Source organism: Haliotis rubra, unplaced genomic scaffold, assembly GCF_003918875.1.
Source record: "Haliotis rubra isolate DU_JTF1 unplaced genomic scaffold, ASM391887v1 Scf54, whole genome shotgun sequence".
Taxonomy (NCBI): Eukaryota; Metazoa; Mollusca; class Gastropoda; order Lepetellida; family Haliotidae; genus Haliotis; species Haliotis rubra.
Window position 1 is genome coordinate 2,272,286 of NW_025767235.1, and position 24,320 is coordinate 2,296,605.

Genomic DNA, 24,320 nt, shown 5'->3' on the forward strand with positions numbered 1-24,320 from the left:
CAGGAGCACTAGCATTCCTTCAGTGAATATGAACATCCCATACAGACACTATATAACGCAGGAGCACTAGCATTCCTTCAGTGAATATGAACATCCCATACAGACACCATATAACGCAACATCCCATACAGACACCATATAACGCAGGAGCACTAGCATTCCTTCAGTGAATATGAACATCCCATACAGACACTATATAACGCAGGAGCACTAGCATTCCTTCAGTGAGTATGAACATCCCATACAGACACCATATAACGCAGGAGCACTAGCATTCCTTCAGTGAGTATGAACATCCCATACAGACACCATATAACGCAGGAGCACTAGCATTCCTTCAGTGAGTATGAACATCCCATACAGACACCATATAAAGCAGGAGCACTAGCATTCCTTCAGTGAATATGAACATCCCATACAGACACCATATAACGCAGGAGCACTAGCATTCCTTCAGTGAATATGAACATCCCATACAGACACTATATAACGCAGGAGCACTAGCATTCCTTCAGTGAGTATGAACATCCCATACAGACACCATATAACGCAGGAGCACTAGCATTCCTTCAGTGAGTATGAACATCCCATACAGACACTATATAACGCAGGAGCACTAGCATTCCTTCAGTGAGTATGAACATCCCATATCCCATACAGACACCATATAACGCAGGAGCACTAGCATTCCTTCAGTGAGTATGAACATCCCATACAGACACCTATATAACGCAGGAGCACTAGCATTCCTTCAGTGAGTATGAACATCCCATACAGACACCATATAACGCAGGAGCACTAGCATTCCTTCAGTGAATATGAACATCCCATATTTTGCCAAATGTAAATTCGTTTGAAGACTAACATGCAGGAAAGGTTGCACACTTAAGTCGTTATTAATGTTGTGCAACGTGTTTAATTATGCTACGGTTTTGTGATCAACGTGACTTTCTGATATTAGATAAGGACTATCGAATACAAATTCCTTGACACAATCTCATTAAAATAGAATTGTCCTTAGATTTGTTTCAGAATAATAAACCTTGTCGTGATAGCCATGTATCCATGTGCATCCGGCCACTGCATTAATAGAATCCAAGGTGTTAATAATTCGTAACACATTCATACTATACTTGATACTCAGCTTAAACCCCTGAAGTGCTGCCATTCTCGGAAAACAATAACAGTCAAAACCCGTAAACATTATCACACGCCTGTCTAGAAATGAGCGGTTGCTTGATGGAATGCTTGACACCGTATTTGCACTAGATGGCGCTGCCAACACTTTTGAGTGAGTGAGTGAGTGAGTGAGTATGGTTTTACGACGCTTTTAGCAATATTCCAGCAATATCACGGCGGGGGACACCAGAAATGGGCTTCACACAATGTGCCCATGTGGGGATTCGAACCCGGGTCTTCGGCGTGACGAGCCAACGCTTTAACCACTAGACTACCCCACCGCCCCCCAACACTTTTGATGTTCACGGTAACAACATGCAGTCAGTTTGGGGTCAGTGCCAACAGACGGGGAACAACAGGAACCCACCCCGTTTTGAGCGTTCACGAGTAACGTCACGTCGGCAAGATGATTATATCGGTTCTTGACTGAAACATATTTAGTCACAAGTGAACGGATCGGTTGACATATGTTACAATTACTGTCAGTATACATACATTAATGTCAACTGGTTTGAAACTTTAATAACCCATAGCATGCCAGGCTCATGTCACATTAATGCAAGGGTTGTGAGGAATCAATAAGGAAGCATAATGTAACCTATTTTTCATATCATCACATCATCGAACTGCACGCAAATCCGGTCATCGCAGGTATTTTGTACTGTGTGGGTATTTGTATGAAATCTTGCTTTTGCTCCCGTGGTAATGGCTGCGGGCTACGATAGCGCAGCTGCCTGAAACCTCTAAATGTCTGTAGAGAAAGTACAATATCCACTGTTTTCAGTTTGACAACAGCGGTACATGTGAACAGCCTGTGCCACTGGGGACTAGAAACCATGGTTTACTGAAAATCGGCTTTAAATCCAACCCGCTCACACTCAGTGATTAATATCGTTACAAAAGCGGTTGTCACTGTGCCAATGATATACATTCACAGCAAACTAAACTACTTAGCCTTGCTCGGAGAGTGAGTTATTGTAAAGGAATGTGGTAACTGTACATGTGTTGGAACGTGTATTTCAGTTTCGATTCACTACACGGAAGTGGTGTTCCAGCTTCTATATTCAGACGTTTAAGGAAAGGATGGTCTTTATTTCCGGAAGCTTTTTTTTTACTATATACCGTGCAAGTAGTGTTAACCGTTTTCATCTCACATTACGTCAAGGCCATAAGAAAAGTACAATAGTTTATGGATAACAACTTCTTATTATGACTATTCATTGGTGGTGGTCCGATTAATTGAAATAATCGAAGATTGGTTGCAGTGACTAAACGACCCAGCAATCGATCACATTTTTTCATAATCGAACATAAACGATTTTGGAACTACTGTTTTAGTCTTTGAAATACTTGACAATGGAACATATCTTTGAAGTTGTCAGGGCATGAAAACGTGTTTAATTCTTAGAAAACTCACTTCACTGACTGAATATTTCTTGAAGACTCCGGGAAGTTTATGTTCATGACATATTAGTCATCACTTTAAAGTAGCAAGTTGCATCATGTTATACATATTTGCAACAACAACCTGGATAGGAAATCTGAAAAATGACGCTAACCAATTTTGTTCGATGATTGTTCGTTGGTAATGAAACAATCATCAATTGTGAGATTTCAACCAATTCCCAAGACTACTATTCATGGAGTATCGTACTTTTCTTATTATTCATCAACTTATAAAATGCCAATCAAACAGTACATCTAGGCCGGCGGCTGTGTGAAGATCATCCAGCCTACAAGCTTGACCACGGTTTCTGTCATGGAGTATCGTACTTTTCTTATTATTCATCAACTTATAAAATGCCAATCAAACAGTACATCTAGGCCGGCGGCTGTGTGAAGATCATCCAGCCTACAAGCTTGACCACGGTTTCTGTCATGGAGTATCGTACTTTTCTCATTATTCATCAACTTATAAAATGCCAATCAAACAGTACATCTAGGCCGGCGGCTGTGTGAAGATCATCCAGCCTACAAGCTTGACCACGGTTTCTGTCATGGAGTATCGTACTTTTCTTATTATTCATCAACTTATAAAATGCCAATCCAACAGTACATTAAGGCCGGCGGCTGTGTGAAGATCATCCAGCCTACAAGCTTGACCACGGTTTCTGCCATGTGGATATTACCACTACTATCTGTATTGTTAATCTCACTTTTATTTGATTTTATTCTGTCATTGTAATTGTTCTGAATGGAGTTTTAACTGACACTGTGTACAGCCTTGTAATCACTTTGGAGTAATTTGTATTGATTTGTAAACCAAGTTGATTTTATAATACAATTGTTAATGATTAACATCTCTTTGTAGTTTGTTTGCTTCACGCCAAATTCTCTGTGAACGGATTTCTAGGTTAAAAGAGAGTTCTAATTCAGAAAACGCCAAGAGGGTAAACTAGAATCAATGTGTTTCTATCAGTAATTGTCCCTAATAATTTCTGCAACAATATGAGTATATAAACTCCTTAAACAGACATATCTATTTGTGAAGAGTATGTTCATCACAGTTGCAATTAGAGAATAATCAGTTTTGATTATCTGCCGACACACAACTTAAAAGGAATAAGGGTAGAAATATAAAGCCACTATTCCAGATATATATTATATGTATCAGCTTCGTGTTACTATACTATCAACAACAAAAAGAAACGCATAGGCATTTTGTAATTTATAAAAATATATGAATTACCTTTTGTGTTCAAACAATTGTCAAAATATGTAACAAAAGTACTGATAACGTGATTTTACACAATTGCACAAGTGAAAAATCGACTTACCTGAAAATGTTGATTTTGATGAGATTTCTTACAAGGATTAAAAAGACATCACCACAACGAAATCACCATTCAGTTGAAATTGTGCAGCAAAGAGCATGCACTGTATGGCTATAAAAATCCAGAATACTTTCGGAAAGCGGCATTCGTTTTAGGGAGTTTCAAGGCCAAATCACCACGCCACGTCTTGACTCTGCGACACGGAACACCGCCATTGAAAGAATGCACACATGAGATTACCAATCTTCTCTTGCCAGGCGTCTGAATGTTAGTCTGAGTACGATATCACGGCTTGCAGCTCGTTACAACTAAACAGGTATAACAAATGACCGTCCCCGTACAGGCAGACCTCGAGTCACCATTGCAGCCCAAGATCGGTACATCCGGGTACTACATTTGCGTGATCGTACTGCAACGGGTGAGAGCACAGCAGCCAGGGTGCCTGAACGTCGGAGGATATCCGGCCAAACTGTACGGAACTGATTGAGAAAGATTGGACTGAGAGCCAGGAGACCCGACGTCAGGGACCGTGCTACGTCGTCACCATCGAACTCAACGCCTCCGTTATCTAAAATTATCCACTTGGTTGCATAGGCATTTCCTTTTTTTAAACTGATGTAAAAATTCCTGTACTAAAGTCTATTTGTGGACGAGTTATACATGTTTGAAAATACAACATTTTCGCAACAGATTTCTGGCCTATGCGTTTCTTTTGTTTGGATAATATATTTTTGTCGGGTAACCTAGTGGTTAAAGCGTTGGCTCGCCATGCCGAAGACCTGGGTTCGATTCCCCACATGGGTACAATGTGTAAAGCCCATTTCTCGTGCCCCACGCAGTGATATTGCTGACATTTTGCTAAGAAATTGCTTACTCACCCACTCACTAGTTTAGTGAAACCTGCGAGCACTGATATGGTACGGGCAATCAGAAACAGGACGATGTGAGATTCGAACCCACGATAACAGGTTTCTGACCTTCCTAAGCGACGCAACCCACACAATGCATTCTGGTGTCTTCGCTCCACACCACTTGTTCTAATACACAGACACAGAGTCTATTAAACAGATGAGTGATTTTATCTCCTCTTCACCTTACCGTACATTATCCGCCTCTATCGACTCGGAACACTTCTGAATACGGCATTTAACTACAAGCAATATGGAGATGACGTCGTCTCCATGGCAACAGTAACGTTTTGCGGTGGCAGGCTACAAACACATACACTCATAACACATAACACATAACACATGTGTCTCTCACGCACACGACACAATGATAATGTTGATTTTGTTCATTCCAACATTCAAATGAAAATGCAATATCTTTTTTATTGAACTATGTTCGTCACATGGTTTAGTACTCAAATGCAACCGTTTTAAACTTTTGTAGCCTCACACAACACTATTAAATGACAAACAGACGAAAAATATCCTGGAAAGCAAATCAAAAGCAGCATGCCTGTGCAAGTAAGAACATTCAGAAACAGTGACTATAAAAGGTCAAATGTCAGTCAACAATTTGTTGTGTCGACCTTCTGGAAATGGGAAAACGGAGAGACTGAGTGTAACCAGTGAGACAGGGAGAGACCCAGTCCGCAGTTCGTCACTTGAACATACAGCAGAGAACCATAACCAGTTTATGGATTCAATGTACCTGCCTCTGTTCAATACAAGATCGTGAGAGTAGTGGAAAAGCAAGTCACGACCAATGCAGGAGATTGCTGCATCCAGGCCATTCATCTACGTCATCGGCATGCTATTACCACCTGCAGACATATGCCTGGTTTGAGGGGGTATCGAATAAAATAATAGAATAGAGTCGTCAGCCAGAGGTGGGAATTAAACACAGAAGATTTGTTTTGAGACGTTTGCGTCAGTGACAGCGTATGTGATGGAGCTGCACGGTACTTGCATAGGCTCTGAAAACTGGCGGCCAGTCTGGGTCAGTAGCGAATGAAGGTTTCTTCTTCAACGCTTAGACAGAAGACTTGCTCCACGAAGTGGAAATGAAAGTTTTAAACCGACCTGCGTTCGACCATTCTCTTCCCACAGAGGTGACTTGTCATATCTTCCTACGAACCTCTGTTCTAATACGGCCATATTTCCCGGTTCTCGTAAAATCCCCTAGCGGCAAAAAGTCGCAACACGAATCATCTCCCTTCTTTCTATCCAATCAGAACACGTGTTACATTGACTTAGATCCAACTTGACTAACACAAGCAAATGTGGGGCCACAAATATCCCCCTCCACCGTTACATGACTGAGGTCTGTCTGAAAGAAACGTTTGCGCATCGCGCAGGGGAAGAGGTTCTAGTTTTTCCGAAGCATACGGAAATTGCCGAGGCCTTGCGAATGATCACTTTTGAAACAACGTCGCTGATTGCACAACCAAATCTGATTGCAACCAATCACGAATCCTGAACACTCGCACAATGAAAGGGTCGTATTAGAACAGAGGTTCGAAGGAAGATATGACAAGTAACCTCTGTGGGAAGAGAATGGCGTTCGACAGGACAACAGATTCAGAGGCGAAGGTATAATGGTGTGGAGAGCCGTCTCCTACAAACGGAGATCTGACTTTCTTGTGGTAGTTCAGGAGAATCTGACAATACATCGACCAAATTTATCGACGTCATCTTCTTCCGATTATCTACCGACAGAGGAAGTTGTTTCAGCATAACAACGCTACAACACGCAAACTTCATAATTCAATCGTCAATGTTTTGACATGGCCTTCCGGATCTTAACCTCATAGAGGGTGTGTAGGGTGAACTCGATCGACGTGCACGTCAACGCCAACATGCGACACAGATACTTGTACAGCTGGTGAACGCGTTGCGGTTTAATTGCACACAGTGAATCATATCGTAATTTAGAGTATTTGTATCAAAGAGTTACGTGTGCAAATTGTGTGAGTGGCGGTTGCTGCCGGTAGAGCAGGATAAGCTTCCCCTTTTAGCAAGCATCTGATTTTCAAAGATAAAATATATATTCATATTTGTTTCCTCTATTCTCCAACTTTGACGATGTGTATGCAAGACAAAAAAACAGTGATATGAAACTGAAAATTACGAAACCACTCCAGTCTCTCCGGGAGGACAATTTGAAAAGGGCTTACAAGAAACTTTAGTTAAATGATTTAATGGTATTGACGTTTTTAATATAGGCCGCCAGTGTCTGAAGGTGGGGTTGCACTCTATTCCGGCTTAGTGCATGGACAGTTCCCCAGCCGCTGTGTTAAAAGGTCACGTTCACCGTGGCGCTGTAACTCTCGATGGACATATGTCTGAAGGTTGTGTCAAACAGGATATACCATAATAGTCTGTTGATAATTTACAGACAACATTATGAAGCATGGACACAGTATAGGCCGTGGACAACTTGCTCTCTAGCCGATGAAGGCCACTTTCCAAACTAGCCATGACTGTTGTTAAAAGAAGTCAAACATTATCTAATTGAACAAAGGTAGGGGATGTTTTCACTGACGATGTGTAGCTTAACATTCCATTACACCCGGCTAGGGATACTCTCATCAAACAGCTCCAGTGGTAATGCACAAATCTTGGTTAGACAGAACATCTCACTCACTACACTATAATGTGAGTTTGAAAATACAAATGTCCAAAGTGCTTTTGTAATAGTTTTGGTAATTAGTTTGAACTGCATTACTTCATCAAATACTCTCCAGCGAGGTATGTATTGAGCTCCACCCGAATGTGTGTTGGCAGTGTACTTGGTAATTGCTCATCTGCTAGCTGGTACACACACTGAATCACGTGCGTAGACAATATAATCAGAACCCACCGGCATTTTTGTTTGATATAATAGTGTCCACTGTTTGTACATTTCCCGACCACGTTTAGCCACTTACTATCGCAAACATGAAGCCAGAAGGTGATGTTGCTGTACCAGCTATACTAGGCTCCCGTGATCATGGGTCCTACTTGCTCTCTAATATATCATCATTGCATTATATATCATATACTTATTATACATATGCTTTATTTTCGTTGATCTTTTTTGAAGCATGTAATCGACAATCACTCATATAAGGGTTTCATATTTTTAAACTGGATTATTAAACATGGATTGTTGAGAGAATATTTGCATCATAAGTGCAAATGCACCCGTTAGTGTTTTAGAATACCTCACAACGAAAAATGTAATGGAATTGCTCGGCAATAGGTGTTGAGTTACCATGGCAAGGATCTGATTATTAGACTCGTAAAACAGGGAATTAAATCGCTAATGTGCACAGCAAATATTTGCTGAGAAGGAAATTGTTTATCAAATTGATATTGATTACCTTTCAAAATGGCTAAATATGGCTTCTCCATTTTAAAATAAATATACTCAGACGCAAAAGCTATTGCCACGTGGATTTTTCGCAATGGTAATCCTGTGAACGAATTTTACGATTTAAGCTAGAGAAAAGTGTGTTAAAATGGTCGGGAAAAAACGCAACCAAGAAGTTGTTGTAACTGCACGAAATTTGCAAGAAACGCAACATTTTCAAAAAAAAAGTGCCCGCAATGTTCAGACAACCTGACGCTTAGCATTTCCACTCAATGCAGTTTTAAGAAGTGCACAGGTAGGTAAAAACCTCTATTAATCACTTTGGAACAATTTCGACATGCCACGTCTCGGGGAAAATGACAGCGAGAGAGCTATAGGTATACTTCAGCCTGCTACCTCGAACCATTTGGCACTTATACCGACATTTTCAGCAGAGTCCGCCAATCAGTAAAGGTCCCACGTCGAGACGGATGGATTCGAACCACGTACCACCGACACAGGTTCCACCCAGCAACCATTACAGTCCGTATGGTGCCTGGCAACAGAGGTGTATCTACGAGAACACTTTCACTTTGGGGGCGGGGGCGGTAGGTGCTTGGTGGTGGTGGTGGTGGTGGTGGTGGTTACGTTTTGGGGTGGGATAACAGCTTGGTGGTGGTGGTGCTTGGTGGTGGTGGTGGTTACGTTTTGGGGTGGGATAACAGCTTCAGCAAGGACGTCAAGGACTTGAATACTGTAAAGTGCCAAGAAAGGATTTTGTTTGCAAATTGATGGCCGCATGACCGGTAGGGCTATAACGATGTATCGAACTATCGATGGATTGCAACTGTTGAGTCTCCGATAGCAATTTCATCGATGGTAGAAATCGAACTATCGATGCATCGATAGTATGTGTCACTACCGATAGTTTAGTAATTGACTTCCGTTGGTAAATGCGCAGTGCAAAATACAGGAAGTACTAGATTCGTTCACTTTGATTTAGAGTTATCCGCCCCGGTACCTGTGTACGGCAAACACGGCATGCGACTCGGAGTTTGAAATAGTGAATAACAGTAAGTTTATGTTTTAACTGTTGACCTGATCTGGTTTCTTGCCAGTTATTAAAAGAGACTGACACTACTTCAACTTATTTTATTTCATTTAAACTATATATTCATTTGGGAAATGACTTCAAATAACACAATTCAAGGAGAGAAAAACTATAGCAATAATATTGCAATAGTTGGTCGCGATAGACTATCGCTATCGCAATAGTTGTTTCCCCCTCAACAGTCACCCCTAATGACCGGTTTTGCAACAGAACGGCTTTGGAGTGACGCTTCAATAACGTGACGCGCGACCACACGTTGCTCGAGTTGTAGAGCAGTATCTGAACAAGGACAATGTACTACCCAGGCCAGCAAGATCCCCTGATTTGTCACCCATATGGGATGAAATGGAGCCACGTTCACACGTCATCCGAATTCTCCAACAGGAACTCCTGCACATCCTTCCTCAGATATGGAATGATCTTCCCCAGGACGTTCATTCCACGTTTAGCAGCTTCAATGAGGCGATGGTGCCAGGCCTGCATCAAAGTCACTATAGCTAATGACCAGGTGAACTTGTTGTAAATGCATAAAGTCACTAATGACCAGGTGAACTTGTTGTAAACCCACTCTCATTTATTTCATATGCCAGATGAGCTGTTCTTATGGACTGTTGATCAGTACTATACCTTGAGATACGTAATAACTGTTCTTATGGATTTTTTGCAGGAAAAACAACAACATATTACTAATTTTGTTTTTGCTTGTGTGTCACAGTCACTTTGGCCCTTGAGTATATATCGTTTGACACTATTTCAACATTTATGGCAATCCATTCGTTAGGAAGGCATTGAGGTACGTACAATACTTGGATCAGGGCCATGCCAAGTTATCCAGTAACTACTGTGTACAGTTTAGCTAATAAGATAGACAGTCAAGCTGGCCATCATGACGTTGTATAACACGTTTCATATTGTTTTAGTTATGTTTTAACACTATTATGCCAGTACTTTGCCATTCTCTTGAGGTTCTCTCTATTCCAGGTTCACCATATACGAGTACCATGAAGTTGTGGGTTGACGATTGTAACCAAGAGACAAGCTTAAGTAATGTTTAATGCACTTTCTCCATACAATTAGTGCCACAAGAGGTGAGGCTACATTCACCAGGCATACGTACGTGAGAACTGCAGGCACAGCAGCTAACCAGCCTCATTAGGGCATCATACATTTATTTCGCACCACTGCTATTTATACAGGAAAGATTTCATATCAATGAGAAAAATCCAGAAGAGCTTAGGCAAATAAGAATGATAAATTCTTTGCTCTTTCCAAATTTGCGAGGGTAATGCCCGAAGTTTACATTTGATTAAAGCACAAGATTTGCTGTTTTCGTTCATACAACATACATGGATGATGGAGTTTTTCTCAACATGTTTTAGTGAGTAAATGCATAATAGATAAGAGAAGCGCTGTCGGAATCCTGGCTGAACTGGCAATGAAAATATGTCTTCCTTCTCAAGAGGAAATCCAGTCTCTCATTCAAAATACTGATAAAAAGTATTCCGCGACTGCTTAGTATGGTCATTGGCCTGCAGGAGCTTGGATCCATAGGATCTCCCCTTTTGTTTAGATGTATCTAAGAGTTAGTCATATAGTCATTTTCTGCACAATCGATGATATCACTGCAGCTGTCACGTCTACCGCATTGCATATGAATTATCACACTGGGAATGGTATATGCCTAGCTCTGCTATTTCAACAATTGTGTCACTGTCATTAAACTACGTTGAGTTTACGGCTATAAATTATTCATACTTTCTTCCGTGTTAGGTACTCATACAAAAGTTCTTTAGGCATCACTTCTATGTTTCCCATGTTTATTAATGAGTTTATTTACAAACTTTTATAAGCTTTTGAATAATCCCGGTACATTACCTCAGTCATTAAGCTTCAGCTTTATATAACCCGTTCTAGATATGTGTAGTGATTTCTCATTATTTCGTAATCGGCATTGAACCTTGGTTTATACAGTTGCGTCTTCAGCCTTGGCGAGTGAGTCTTGATTCTCCTGGTGCCAAAGGTGGTGAGTGTGATCTCTGCAGGTGCGCTGATCTATTTATAACATCACACAGATTACATCGACGTACGGCCCTCAGCCACATAACGACTCACTTTGCTCATCTCAATAACATCAATACATTTACAAAAGATGTAAACATCTTGTGGCTTGGGTTAAATTTCATGACTTCAATATTGGATACCGTTTAAATCACTCACACCATGCAAAATATTACCTTTAACTTAAAAGTTAGGTGCGCGCATCTTTGTACCGGACTGAATTCATCACTTTCTCCATCTGTGAGCATAGGTAAGCACATTGGAGGAGCAGGTACCCAGTCTACCATGCTTGTTTCCTTAAATGTTGTCTCCCCAGCCCGTCAACATAGACAATACATTCCTTGCAGATGAACTGAGTTATTATTCTTAGTCAGCATCACGACCGGCTTCTGTCTCCCATTTACCGCAAACGTCGCTATATACGTGAAATATGTTTGATTTTGTTTACAGGTTTCTGCCCAATGTTAAGTAGACGTTTCGAGAAGGCTGTAAGAACGTAAGCTAATAAAATTATGTTTCTGATTTCGCGCCTTGGCTTTGTCACGCTATACACAGTATATCATATGTTGTCTCTGTATACGTTATGTTCCAGCCACATGGTTGACCAATCGCCGTGTTTCCACTATACATTGTTGGTGTGACAATGACGAATAATGGAGAAATGTTCCACAAGAAATTATTACATATTCACATACTCCTTAAAGTAGGGCTGAAAAAATCGATAATCGGAAATATCGTCGATAGGAAAAGTTATTAAAGATTGTAGATTTGAAATTGGTGTCATCGATGATATCGTGCAAATTTTTTGTGAAAGTGAAAAGTAAAGTTTTAATTCACTCACACAATACTCAAAGTTAGATATTTATTCATGGGCAGCTTCTAAATTATGTTCAGGACGCTGTTTTCTTAGTAACCCATGCAGACAAATGTCACCGCATCAGTGGTCTGAAATACATTCACTCCTTTCAGACAATTTTGGCATTTTTTACTCGAAGTATATTCACTTCTTTCAGACAATTTTGGCATTTTTTACTCGAAGTATATTCACTCCTTTCAGACAATTTTGGCATTTTTTACTCGAAGTATATTCACTCCTTTTAGACAATTTGGCATTTTTTACTCGAAGTATATTCACTCCTTTCAGACTATTTTGGCATTTTTTACTCGAAGTATATTCACTCCTTTCAGACAATTTTGGCATTTTTTACTCGAAGTATATTCACTCCTTTCAGACAATTTTGGCATTTTTTACTCGAAGTATATTCACTCCTTTCAGACAATTTTGGCATTTTTTACTCGAAGTATATTCACTCCTTTCAGACAATTTTGGCATTTTTACTCGAAGTATATTCACTCCTTTACTCGAAGTATATTCACTCCTTTTAGACAATTTTGGCATTTTTACTCGAAGTATATTCACTCCTTTAGACAATTTTGGCATTTTTTATTCGAAGTATATTCACTCCTTTCAGATTTTGGTATATTGGCTCCTTTCAGACTATTTTGGCATTTTTTACTCGAAGTATATTCACTCCTTTTTCGGCATTTTTTACTCGAAGTATATTCAATTTTCGGACAAATTTGGCATTTTTTACTCGAAGTATATTCACTCCTTTCGGACAATTTTGGCATTTTTTACTCGAAGTATATTCACTCCTTTTAGACAATTTTGGCATTTTTTACTCGAAGTATATTCACTCCTTTTAGACAATTTTTGCATTTTACCCAAAGTTATTTCTCCGATATTTATCGATAATCAATCCATATTTGGTTAGCGATTATCGATCTCAATGATCTGTATTGCACGTGTCACGTATCAGTAGCCGAGTGTACACGCCTAACTGTACATACACTGTGACATTTCCAACACGCCGAATCATTATGGATTGTTCTTTGATGTGAATAGTCTTTGCTCCGCCCCAAACAACCCCGCAATAATTCATGTGTAATTGTTTGCGGGTTTTACCTCCTGCTGAACTATGACGATCTACATGGAACATGGGTACACTTGCACTTAGTTGGTATAAACTTCAGACTGGCTTCACATATAACAATCTGTTTCAGCGTGTAGACTTGAACACTGAGCTCCTAGTTACTACACCTAAATTATTAATAATAAAATGGGCGGTGGGGTAGCCTAGTGGTTAAAGCGTTGGCTCGTCACGCCGAAGACCCGGGTTCGAATCCCCACATGGGTACAATGTGTGAAGCCCATTTCTGGTGTCCCCCGCCGTGATGTTGCTGGAATATTGCTAAAAGCGGCGTAAAACCAAACTCAGTCAGTCAGTATTAATAATAAAACACTAATATAAACGATGGCCGCATACACAGAAATCAGCATGGTGACATATAATAGAAACGTACTTACTGCATATATCTCAGCCAACTGCTGTCCATGGCACTTAGGCGGTTGTTCTCCTGAAAATAGCGACCACACTTAAGTAACTCGTAATGCAAGTTATCTCTTATAAATCTATGTGAACATAAAGCACAGAGCTAACTACGAACTGGAACAGAAGCTATTTAATATTTAGTACTGACGCATGCAATGTCACACTCGACCGTCGTGTCTATCTAAATGTATCGATTCCATCGATTGTCATGCGTTCTGTGTATTTGCTGCAGTATGTTTTTCTCACATTTCTATCACAGAATCCCTTTCTAATGCTAAATCAGCAAGCTAGGAGTGTCTGGTGTTATCACTGGATGGGTGAGTGAGTCAGTCAGTGAGTGAGTGAGGGAGCGAGTGAGTGTTTTTACGCAATATTCCCAAGCCATCAAGCTTAACACATTGCACCCACGTGGGGAATCGAACCCGGGTCTCCGGCGTGAAGATCGAACGCGTTAACCACTAGGCTACCCCACCGCTCCCGGTTTGATCCAGGGAAACACACATACTCCAACACCATGATGCAGGGTTGTCATTTGGCTTACACACTGAATTCATCAAACTACATGCGGTGTTAACGCCAACTCACCCACCCACTCACTCACTCACGGTGTGTAGGTTTACATTCACTCCTACTGTTTTAGTTTCAATCAGAGCCAAGGGTTCATCCTGCCATGTGTTTGCCGGTCGTAATTCACTACCATTGAACTGTACCAAGCAGCACTAAATTATACAATTATATCTTGAATAGACATTTCCTCCTTGTGTTGCGGGTTCAACATTGTCCCCTACCAGAACGAGCAGTGCTGGTACAGTAGTTAACGAACGCACTTGGTTTACATTTCTACATGGATTGGCAAACTCCAAACAAGATAATTGTTCTAATATATTTCAGAAGTCCTTTAAATTCGACGATTAATCCTGGCAGAGCACCATGGGGATTAACGGGTCTCACGGCAGCGACAATAACGACAAGTCAGCTATTACCTTGCTTTCATTGTGAGCATATCAGACCACACACACGGACGTGTGAGTACTTACAGGCAGTGATGAGTTGTATGTGACAATACATCTATCTCTGCCAACATGCCACATCAATAACGAATTAAGTGTGTGAAAATAGCACTGACATAAGCCTCTTTGATTAACGTGGACATCATCAGTTGTGTACAGGAACGACATTGTCATTTTGGCTGCATGGGTTCAAAAGTAAAGTAAATCAAGCCATTTAATAGTTTATCATTTGCGATTAAACAAATGGGACGTTGTGCTGGAGTTTTATTGACCAGAAGTATATGTCCTGTATAATTGTTAAACATTTTGACTCAGCGCTATGCTTGGGACACGTTGCCAGTCGCTCAGCCGTTACTAACAGTGTCAACTACGACTGGCGACGTGAATGTTTGTCAATGCATTAGTGCACAATATGTGTTCCATGTGGGTTTATGTTTGGAGTAATCAACACTACTGATGTGACAACATAAGTTTGTATCTCAATCACACATAATTGCCGAACAAGCACTTGAGCAGAAATTGGTTTGCAATTACAAATGATTAATATCGTAAGAAAAACACATATCCTGAAAACCTATGAAAATTATATTTCATTCAATATTTGAAGACACAATTATTCCCATTGAATATTCGAACATTTTCTGTTGCACAATATATGTATCACCAACTGGTACAATTCTTCGATTTGTTAATCGCTGAATCACCGCATGGGTAGTCTTTCACTGCAGTGTGTAGAAGATTCTGTCTGATCTCGATGTGGTCAAGACTTCTCAACGACGAACCCCATGACTCCGCTATGACAGTATGTCTACCTATTAGCAACGTGAATTTAAAGCTTGACCAGGTTCCCGATCCACAAAACGTTCGTAACTTTACCACCTGTCGTAACTCTGTAGCTTACCAAAGGCTTACGAATATCGTAGCGCAACGAATGTGTTTTGGCTTGGGACTCAGTAGAGTAAATTTTCTAAAGGTTATACCAATACATACACTAACGTCTATTTACAATAGAGTAGCTGACATTTATCGCATAACATTACTCATAATTCAGTTTGTAAATTGTGTTACTTAATAATACTGCCCTTTAATCTAGATGAAATAGGATGCTTGGTTTACTTCCATGTGAGTAACTCAATTCAATACTGTTATTTGGTTAAACGCCACATCGGAGCAAACTGTCGTTAAATTTCGGCTTTGTGTTTAACTCTTTGTGGAACCCGCTAATTAGCTTATGAGATACTGCGGACGCCCGAAAAGACCCGTATCTTGTGAATTCAAACAAACGACACCTTCCTTCATACTTTGCTTTTTATGAACGTAACACCACGGCGGGATGCACCCTCAGGTAAAGACTTCTGTGGTTGTAAACACTCGGCGTAGAGACCCGTGAGAGACCGAGACCTCTTCAACAAGTCAGGATCCACCTTCTGGCGTCAGAAGCAACATACCAGGTCGAGTAGTCTTTGCCTACCCAGACTTTACCATTGGGAACATCCACATTCGAAGAATTCTTTCGCACCTTTACCGTTTCATACTCCTGAACCTATATCACCCAAAACGTGCCTAGAATCAGGTCTTGGTGCCTTAGAACATCCAACAATTAAAGACTGAACTATAGAAAAAGATCATGCAGCAATTAATAATTGAAATATCTCGGTGAGGGCAATAACTTGTTGCAGAGGATTGCAACAACTGAGTGCTCATATAACCCATCACATCAGAACCCGTTTGATGACCGAAGAATTACGCAGGCATCTGTGAGGTCTTCTGCTGGTTGAATTGAAAGCCATGTTGCTGTTACGTGTTACATGTTGGAATCGTCAACCGACTCCACGTTAGCCAGAGATGTCTCATGGCTTATGGCTACGTGTACGGACAGGGTTGTTTCTCTGGTTTTTTATGTAATGTATACGTGTTTTGATAGAGCTGAGCGTCTGTTATAATACAGATCATCCGTTGCAGAGATCACAATGCAAATACACTGACTGTATGATGATGCTTGGATTGACAGTGTTAATGCTTAAATGCAGTTGTATTACCTGTCTTAAAGTGAGTGAGTGAGTTAGTTTTACGCCGCACTCAGCAATATTCCAGCTGTATGGCGGCGGTCTGTAAATAATCGAGTCTGGACCAGACAAACCAGTGATCAACATCCTGAGCATCGATCTGCGCAATTGGGAAATGATGACATGTGTCAACCAAGCCAGCAAGCCTGACCACCCGATCCCGTTAGTCGCCTCTTTACGACAAGCATGGGTTACTGAAGATCAATATTCTAACACGGACCTTCACGGGTCTCCTGTCTTAAAGAGTTGACATTAGTCGATGACCAGTATAACAGATGCGAAGTCACACACATATAAATTTACTAAGCAGGGCTCCCATGTTGTGTGGTCATATCTACATGAAGTGTATTGAATATAAAACAAAAGGAATGTGTCAGGTTGTCACTAGCAGCTGTAGATCCTAAATAAACTCTTCAGGCCTTTGTTGAAAAATGTTACAGCTCCTTGCGACAAATACATCTCACATACATTCACTGTAGACCATATGGCCCATACAAATTGAAACTATGAGCCAGACACGACAAGTACCTGTCTCGGGCCAACGGGCAGGCGTACACTGGTCGCATGTGACGGAGCAAGGAGCATAAACGTGAAAGGTATTAATATAATTATGCCATTCGTACTTTTGTTCTTATAGAAATGGTTGTCATACACAGACAAAAGCTTCGTGAAGCATAGGTAGTGTCTTCGTGATTTGTTTTACACTTAAGGTGTGGTTCCTGATGACTAACGTGAGTGCTTCACGATGAGTGTGTAGCCGACATCCGTGTTGGGGGGAGGTTTTTTTTTGAAGCAACATGACTTGATGAATTTATGATGAGAAAAAGGCTGTTCGTCATCAAACTCAATCAATTTGTTCTCAAGCATGTGTCCTTTTTATATCGACCGGGGATTTAGTTGTCCTGATATCTAATATTGACTTCTGGCCAACCAAGACAAGCAGGAAAACATCTCAACAGCCACCCATCGTGTGAGTCATCAGTTCAAACTAACATTCCCAAGTCCGCTATTGAGCAATTCAAGCACAGCCAAGTCCGGTTCCTGGTCCCCAGTGTTGGTATTGTCAATATGAACGTAAACAATTGGTAATCCTGGGGGAGTCAAACATTTAATTAATCATTGTAGAGAACACCCCAGTGCACATAAAGAGGAACACTTTTTATGGATAGATGGTGTTCATCTTCATCATACCAGCTTCTAAATGTCACTTATGGAAGTCACTACACATAGTTATTATTAGGTCATATATTCAGTTAGATTTGTGTGTTGTTGGTTTCATTACCAGTGGATGAGTAGAGTAGAACTTATAGAATGGTTCATGCAAATAGTTTGCCTAAAGGTCTAACAAACTCCCAATTCGTATAAGTGGTATTATGACCGTTGTCATGTGACCAAAACAATTTTCACCGTAGCCCCTACAAATACAAGGTGTTCAGACTGGATACCAATCGTGTCTGAGCAAAGGGTTTCAATGGTAACTATTGTCGACACCAGCGTTCTGGAAAGTAAATAATTCTTGACCGCTTCAACTATTCCTACATGATGCCACCTGCTTCTAAGGGTAATCAGTAGCTAGGAGATAAACATTAACTCACGTGTAGAGATACCCCGAACTTGTTGTCCATCCTGTGTGGCCGGATTGTCACCTCTCGTCAGTAATAACAGGATGGCATGTATATTTCGTATTAATGAGGATTAGAAGCGAGAGTGAAGGTAAGCCAATCACAGCGTTCTCTCGTGCAGTGGACACGCCATTCCGCTGCAGAAGGATGGTTTTACGGTATAGGTGTCATAGGACAAGGTACTCAGTGTTGATGACAGTGACTCCCTTTATTGTGCGTACAACTGTACATGTACAGTACCATAAGTCCATGAATGTTTAACGATTCGGCCGTGGAGACAATAATAAGCGCATGTATTGACATTCCCTCCGGACTGAAGTAGGTGTATGCACAAAGCCTATATTGATCTGATGCTATGAGGATAACGTGATCTTACTACAGAGGCAAGAGAAAGGTCCTCGTGACATAATCTCGTACAGCCTCCATTAAATTAGGGAGTCATTGTGACATACATCAAATGGTAAAGCTTGCCCACTCAGGGTGCACTTGAGGATTTCACTTTTGTAAATTATTCAGGATAAACAACATTAGACAGCATTAAACTGTAAACCATGGCAGTAAATTGATCCTTATTTCAAATGGAAATTGCCAGTTACATGTTACAGCAATGGTAACACTTAAAAGAAGAAGCAGAACAGTGGACTCCCTTTCACCGAGTCTACTATGAACTATGAATGGGGGAGTCCACAGAGACCGCCTCACCTACCACGGCCTTTCTTCCATGACTTCAAAGACTGACATGCGACTCTTGCTGACTATTTGTTTGATCAAGGTCACAAATTTCCGCCACACTTTTCAAAATATTTATGTGGAGAATATTTCCAAAGTTTATGCATTAGTAACAAAAACATTATGTCCACTATCCCCTGTTTGTCTTGTAGCCAATGTGGTTTTACAATCATACAATGCATCCACTTTGTATGCTAATTGTGCTTCCAGCGGGGCGGAATGGGCGCATTTCGTCTGAAACACCTGGTATTTCATAATAATTCATAAACACAAGCTCATGATATTGTCATAACTATTGATTCAGGGCATCCATTGTTCGAATACACAGTTAATTCCAAAGGCCAAATACTATGAAGCAAACACATGTAATACTTAATTATTTATGTGACGCAAATTTCCATTCAATCCTCACAACTGTATGACCCGTGAAGATCCGGGTTAGCATTGATCTTCAGTAACTCATGCTTGTCGTAAGAGGCTCACTGACTTGGTTGACACATGTCATCGGTTCCCAATTGCGCAGATCGATGCTCATGCTGTTGATCCCTGGATTGTCTGGTCCAGACTCGATTATTTACAGACCGCCGCCATATAGCTGGAATATTGCTGAGTGCGGCATAAAACTAAACTCGCTTGTTCACAACTGTATAGTATATTGACTATCAGTCAACTCGTGCCATTCCGTCGCTGTCATTGTTAACTGTTATACATATTCTTCATACAGCCTTAATCCAGTATGCCCTAGGCTCTGTCTGTAATTGCGCCAAGTCCAATTGTACAGCACAACATCATCGTTATTTCTGTCCACTATTGTCCAGTTGTATATGTGTTTACAATAACATTGTCAGTCAGTCTGGTACTCCGACTGCTTGTGTTAGGGCGACAACAAGCAGGCTGGACCGACGTGGGATTGCCCTGGGGTTGAGCTAGAGTTCGATTTGTACGATAGCATTGGTTTGGATGCTACCTCAATCAGAAGCATCTTGTAGTTTTCTAATTTTATGTAATTATCACGCTGGCAAGGGGTGCAAGTGTTTGTGCTTCATTTTGCTGTTCACGTACGTATCTGTCGAGTTCATCCCAGTCAGGTGTCAGATCTTGAAGGCCATGGCAAGACATGGAAGTTTCAATTATGAAGGATGTCACTGTTGCACCAAGTGGTCACTGAACCAGACTCGCCGCATGATCTCACAGTCCATGCCAGGACGGTGTTGCTACATCGCATACGTAGTCGTGGATGCAACGTCTCAATACAGGCATGAACACCAGTCTTCAGGGTCTAATCCCCACCTCTTGCGATTCCTGATCATTTGATGGATACCCTTCTCAAACTAAGCATATAGTCTCGTTGCCAATAACATGTCGATGGCGTAGGTAGAAGATCCGGATGCAGAAACTCTTGGTCTACCACAACTCGAACGATTTTTGATTGAATTAAGACGGGTACACCGATCCCTTAAACTTGATATGGTGATCTGGTCCACGTTGCAATGACGTGCAAAGTTCTGCAGACTCCAAGTTCAAGACGGCCTATGGCGGTGTTGCATTTGCCAACATTTAGTCGAAAAATGTTGATTTAGGTTTAACCTTTCAGTGACTTTCGTGAAGTCATCTAGAAAACGCTGCATAAAACTACAAGCGTTTAAAACAATTGCGTTTGTGCACATCAGTAAACGAACATATAGCTACCATTGTTCAATTAAGACAATGTTGAATTTATATCGAATGCTTTTTGACGAAACAAAATCAATATTGTCTACAGTCCCTATACATTTCGATTTGATGTGTGTATTATATATATCACATATATATATAATATTGACCGCATGGCTATGATCACATTGCTTTCAAATATAACGTATACAAATACGCTTAGAAATGAAAGAATATTTTGCAAATGTAAGTTCCAAAAAGATATCGCTCTCAAGCAAGGACAGTTTTGGGAGAAATGGGATTGGTCAACATTCATATAAAGCATGTATAAAGACCTTCCCCGTCATTAATCATTAAGACAACAGCATTCCCGATGATAAGGATAATTACATGTAACCGAAATTTGGAACATATTACATGTACAATATAATAATGATTTGGCCATGCAAAAAGCTGAGAGGGCAACCTAGTAATATACATATACAATAAGTTTAATATTAGTATCATCCTGTAGATTGATATTTCGAAACAACACGGTCTTAATATAAAAGTCCTCGACATAAAAATAACTAAGATCACAATAATTCAAACTGTGAATAACATAATGAAAACTGTCTTCTTGATGACCACAGCTATACATTAGGATAATCAAATCGAACCCCTTCTTTTGAAAATGACTACAGTCCACATTGAAGTTAACATTGTTGCATTGGCGGAGCCTAGGGGGGCTCCTCCCCCCCCCCAACCCCTTTGCAAATACCTTGATTGACGCAGATATCGATTACTTCAAACAATGTATTACCCTGAAGGCTGTAATGACTTCAAGACATGGAAAGACAGATGCTATTATATTGAGAGCGGACATATAATGTTCAATACTGTTGGAAATGAAAGACGACAGGTAATGTAATATGTCGATAATTCTGTGTTATTTCTCAGCCCTAAAGCACGTGTAAACTTCAATAACAAACTTAGAAACCACGTGTACATCTAAGCAGTATTGACAGATTCGATCTTGAGATAACACGAGTTGTTTGTGAAACCGGTCTTTCTGTACAGCTATCAATGCCAAGACAGATAAGATATCAATGCGCAGTATTGTTCCCATCCCATTGTTCCCCGTGTCAATAGATGAGTTCTCTAGCCTCCGGAAGTGGAAGTACAAACCTTCATCTACTAGCATTTTCCTGTATATCTCCTCTAGTAAAGATAAATCGCTAAGTCCTGAGTTAAATCTTGAGTCCCGATCAGTTTGGTAAAAGGCCTGTGTTCATAAACCATAAACGGCCAGCGAGGATATAATGTGATTTGTGACAGTTGTCCCGTTGTATCACGGACTACCAGCTTGATGTGGTTAGACACTAACATCTCTGGTGGAACTAACAAAAATACTAACGAGGCACCGGGGACCCAAGACCCTATCTACTTGTGCCAGTTTCCCGATAAACTGATCGTTGTAGCGCATGGTTAGTAGACCCGGTACATATCTGGCTAAACCTTCTGTATAGAGATTCAAGATGACTGACTGACGGGTAATAACCTGATTAATCTTCAAGGATGTACAAATATCACCAGGCATATCAGATGGTATTTAAATCTTTGACCTAACTATCTAGAATATCTGTATAAGTAGTCTGCATCTGAAGTATTCTCCTCACCTACACTTTAAGTCTTATGTTTGACCTGAATCTCTTTGTAACTACATCCATAAGGGGCAATCGTGGTAAACCGTTCACTTGTCGGGCCGAAAATACCTCGATACCTTAAATACGTATACATTAAGTTCATAAATGGTGTCACTCGTATGACAGGTACTACGGGTACTACGGGTATGACAGGTACTACGTGTATGACAGGTACTACTTTTATGACAGGTACTACTTGTATGATAGGTACTACTTGTATGACAGGTACTACGTGTATGACAGGTACTACGTATATGACAGTACTATGTGTATGACAGGTACTACTTGTATGACAGTACTACGTGTATGACAGTACTACGTGTATGACAGGTACTACCTGTACGACAGGTACTACTTGTATGACAGGTACCACTTGTATGACAGGCATTAATTGTTTGGCAAGTACAACGTGTACGACAGGTACTACGTGTACGACAGGTACTACGCGTCAAGTCAAGTCATGTACGACAAGTCAAGCTCACCATAGGAAGAAGGAACTGTGTTACGTTACCGACGCGGTGGTGTTGGGGAACGAAAGGACAATAGAGTATAAACAGACACACACATACGTCCATGCTCACCGCAATATTACAGAAACATAATTCAAGGTGAGGTGTTGTGTGAGATACGAGTAGATGCATATTCAAAACTGTTTAACAGGTACAACCTTCTTTGTCAAAACAATTACCGTCATGAAATTGTGATACTCTGTGTTCATCAAACAGCCTGGCATTATCTATATACTGTATGTTTATGCATACATTGCCCGCCAGAATGTAAATTAGTGGCTACGCGCCACCTGAGTGTCCTGTTACTCTTATCAGTCTGTTAATTATTCATCAGTGCATAAGTAATTACTGTGTGTGGATATCATGTCAGTGGATAGGTTAAAAGCATGAGCAGCCAGACACTCTGTATTTCCCTAAATAATTGAAGAGTGCATACGGAAGTCAATTACCGCCAACCACAGCTATGTAACAGTTTGTTAGTATTCAACGAGCTATTAAATGAGTAATTATAACACTCCAGTGACAGAAGGGTAGTTTAATACAGTTATGTAACAGTGCGTTAATATCCACGAGCTTTTAAATGAGTAATTATAGCACTCCAGTGACAGAAGGGTAGTTTAATACAGTTATGTAACAGTGTGTTAATATTCAACGAGCTTTTAAATGAGTAATTGTAGCACTCCAGTGACGAAAGGGTAGTTTAATACAGGTATGTGAATAACAGAACTTTTGAGCAGGTAAACATGCCATCTGACCATAACAAGGTAAGGGCAATGAAGTAATTGGAAACTGGATTTAACCCACAATTGCGACATCATCCCAACATTAATCAGCTGAAAACAATTGCCGAAACAAGTTACAAAAAACAAATATGATACCCCTATAAAATACATAGCATCGAATAAGCTGTTTGTTTCATCTCTATCACTATAAACTATGGATTCGGACTTTCGTTTATATTGGGAGGTTTACAAACGTCGACGACTATAGTTTGTGCATTTCAGACAAACCACCACCATTCGTACCTTTATTGTAAGCCAATACTCCACCGGTGCCGGTGGCCACCTCGCAAGTGTTATCTAAAGCGAAATAAATCGTAGCTAAGAGAGTATTGTATTCAAAGCACAAACAAAGACTCTAAAATATGTATATATATTTTCAAGACATTTCTTCATATAAGGACCGAGATATGTTTATCGAGCTGAAGCGTCCATTGCATGGAGAATCTCCGGTTGAAGCTTTCGCTGTGCCGA

General features: G+C 40.5%; 1 protein-coding gene across 1 annotated transcript in view; it reads right to left on the reverse strand.

The window, feature by feature from the left end:
* LOC124253335 overlaps positions 1-24,320 on the reverse strand; it is a 75,684-nt gene that overhangs the window by 43,356 nt on the left and 8,008 nt on the right. The window contains exon 2 of the mRNA XM_046687087.1: positions 13,769-13,818. Coding sequence (XP_046543043.1) covers positions 13,769-13,797 — 29 coding nt within the window. The 5' untranslated portion in view covers positions 13,798-13,818. The remainder of the gene's footprint in view (positions 1-13,768; positions 13,819-24,320) is intronic.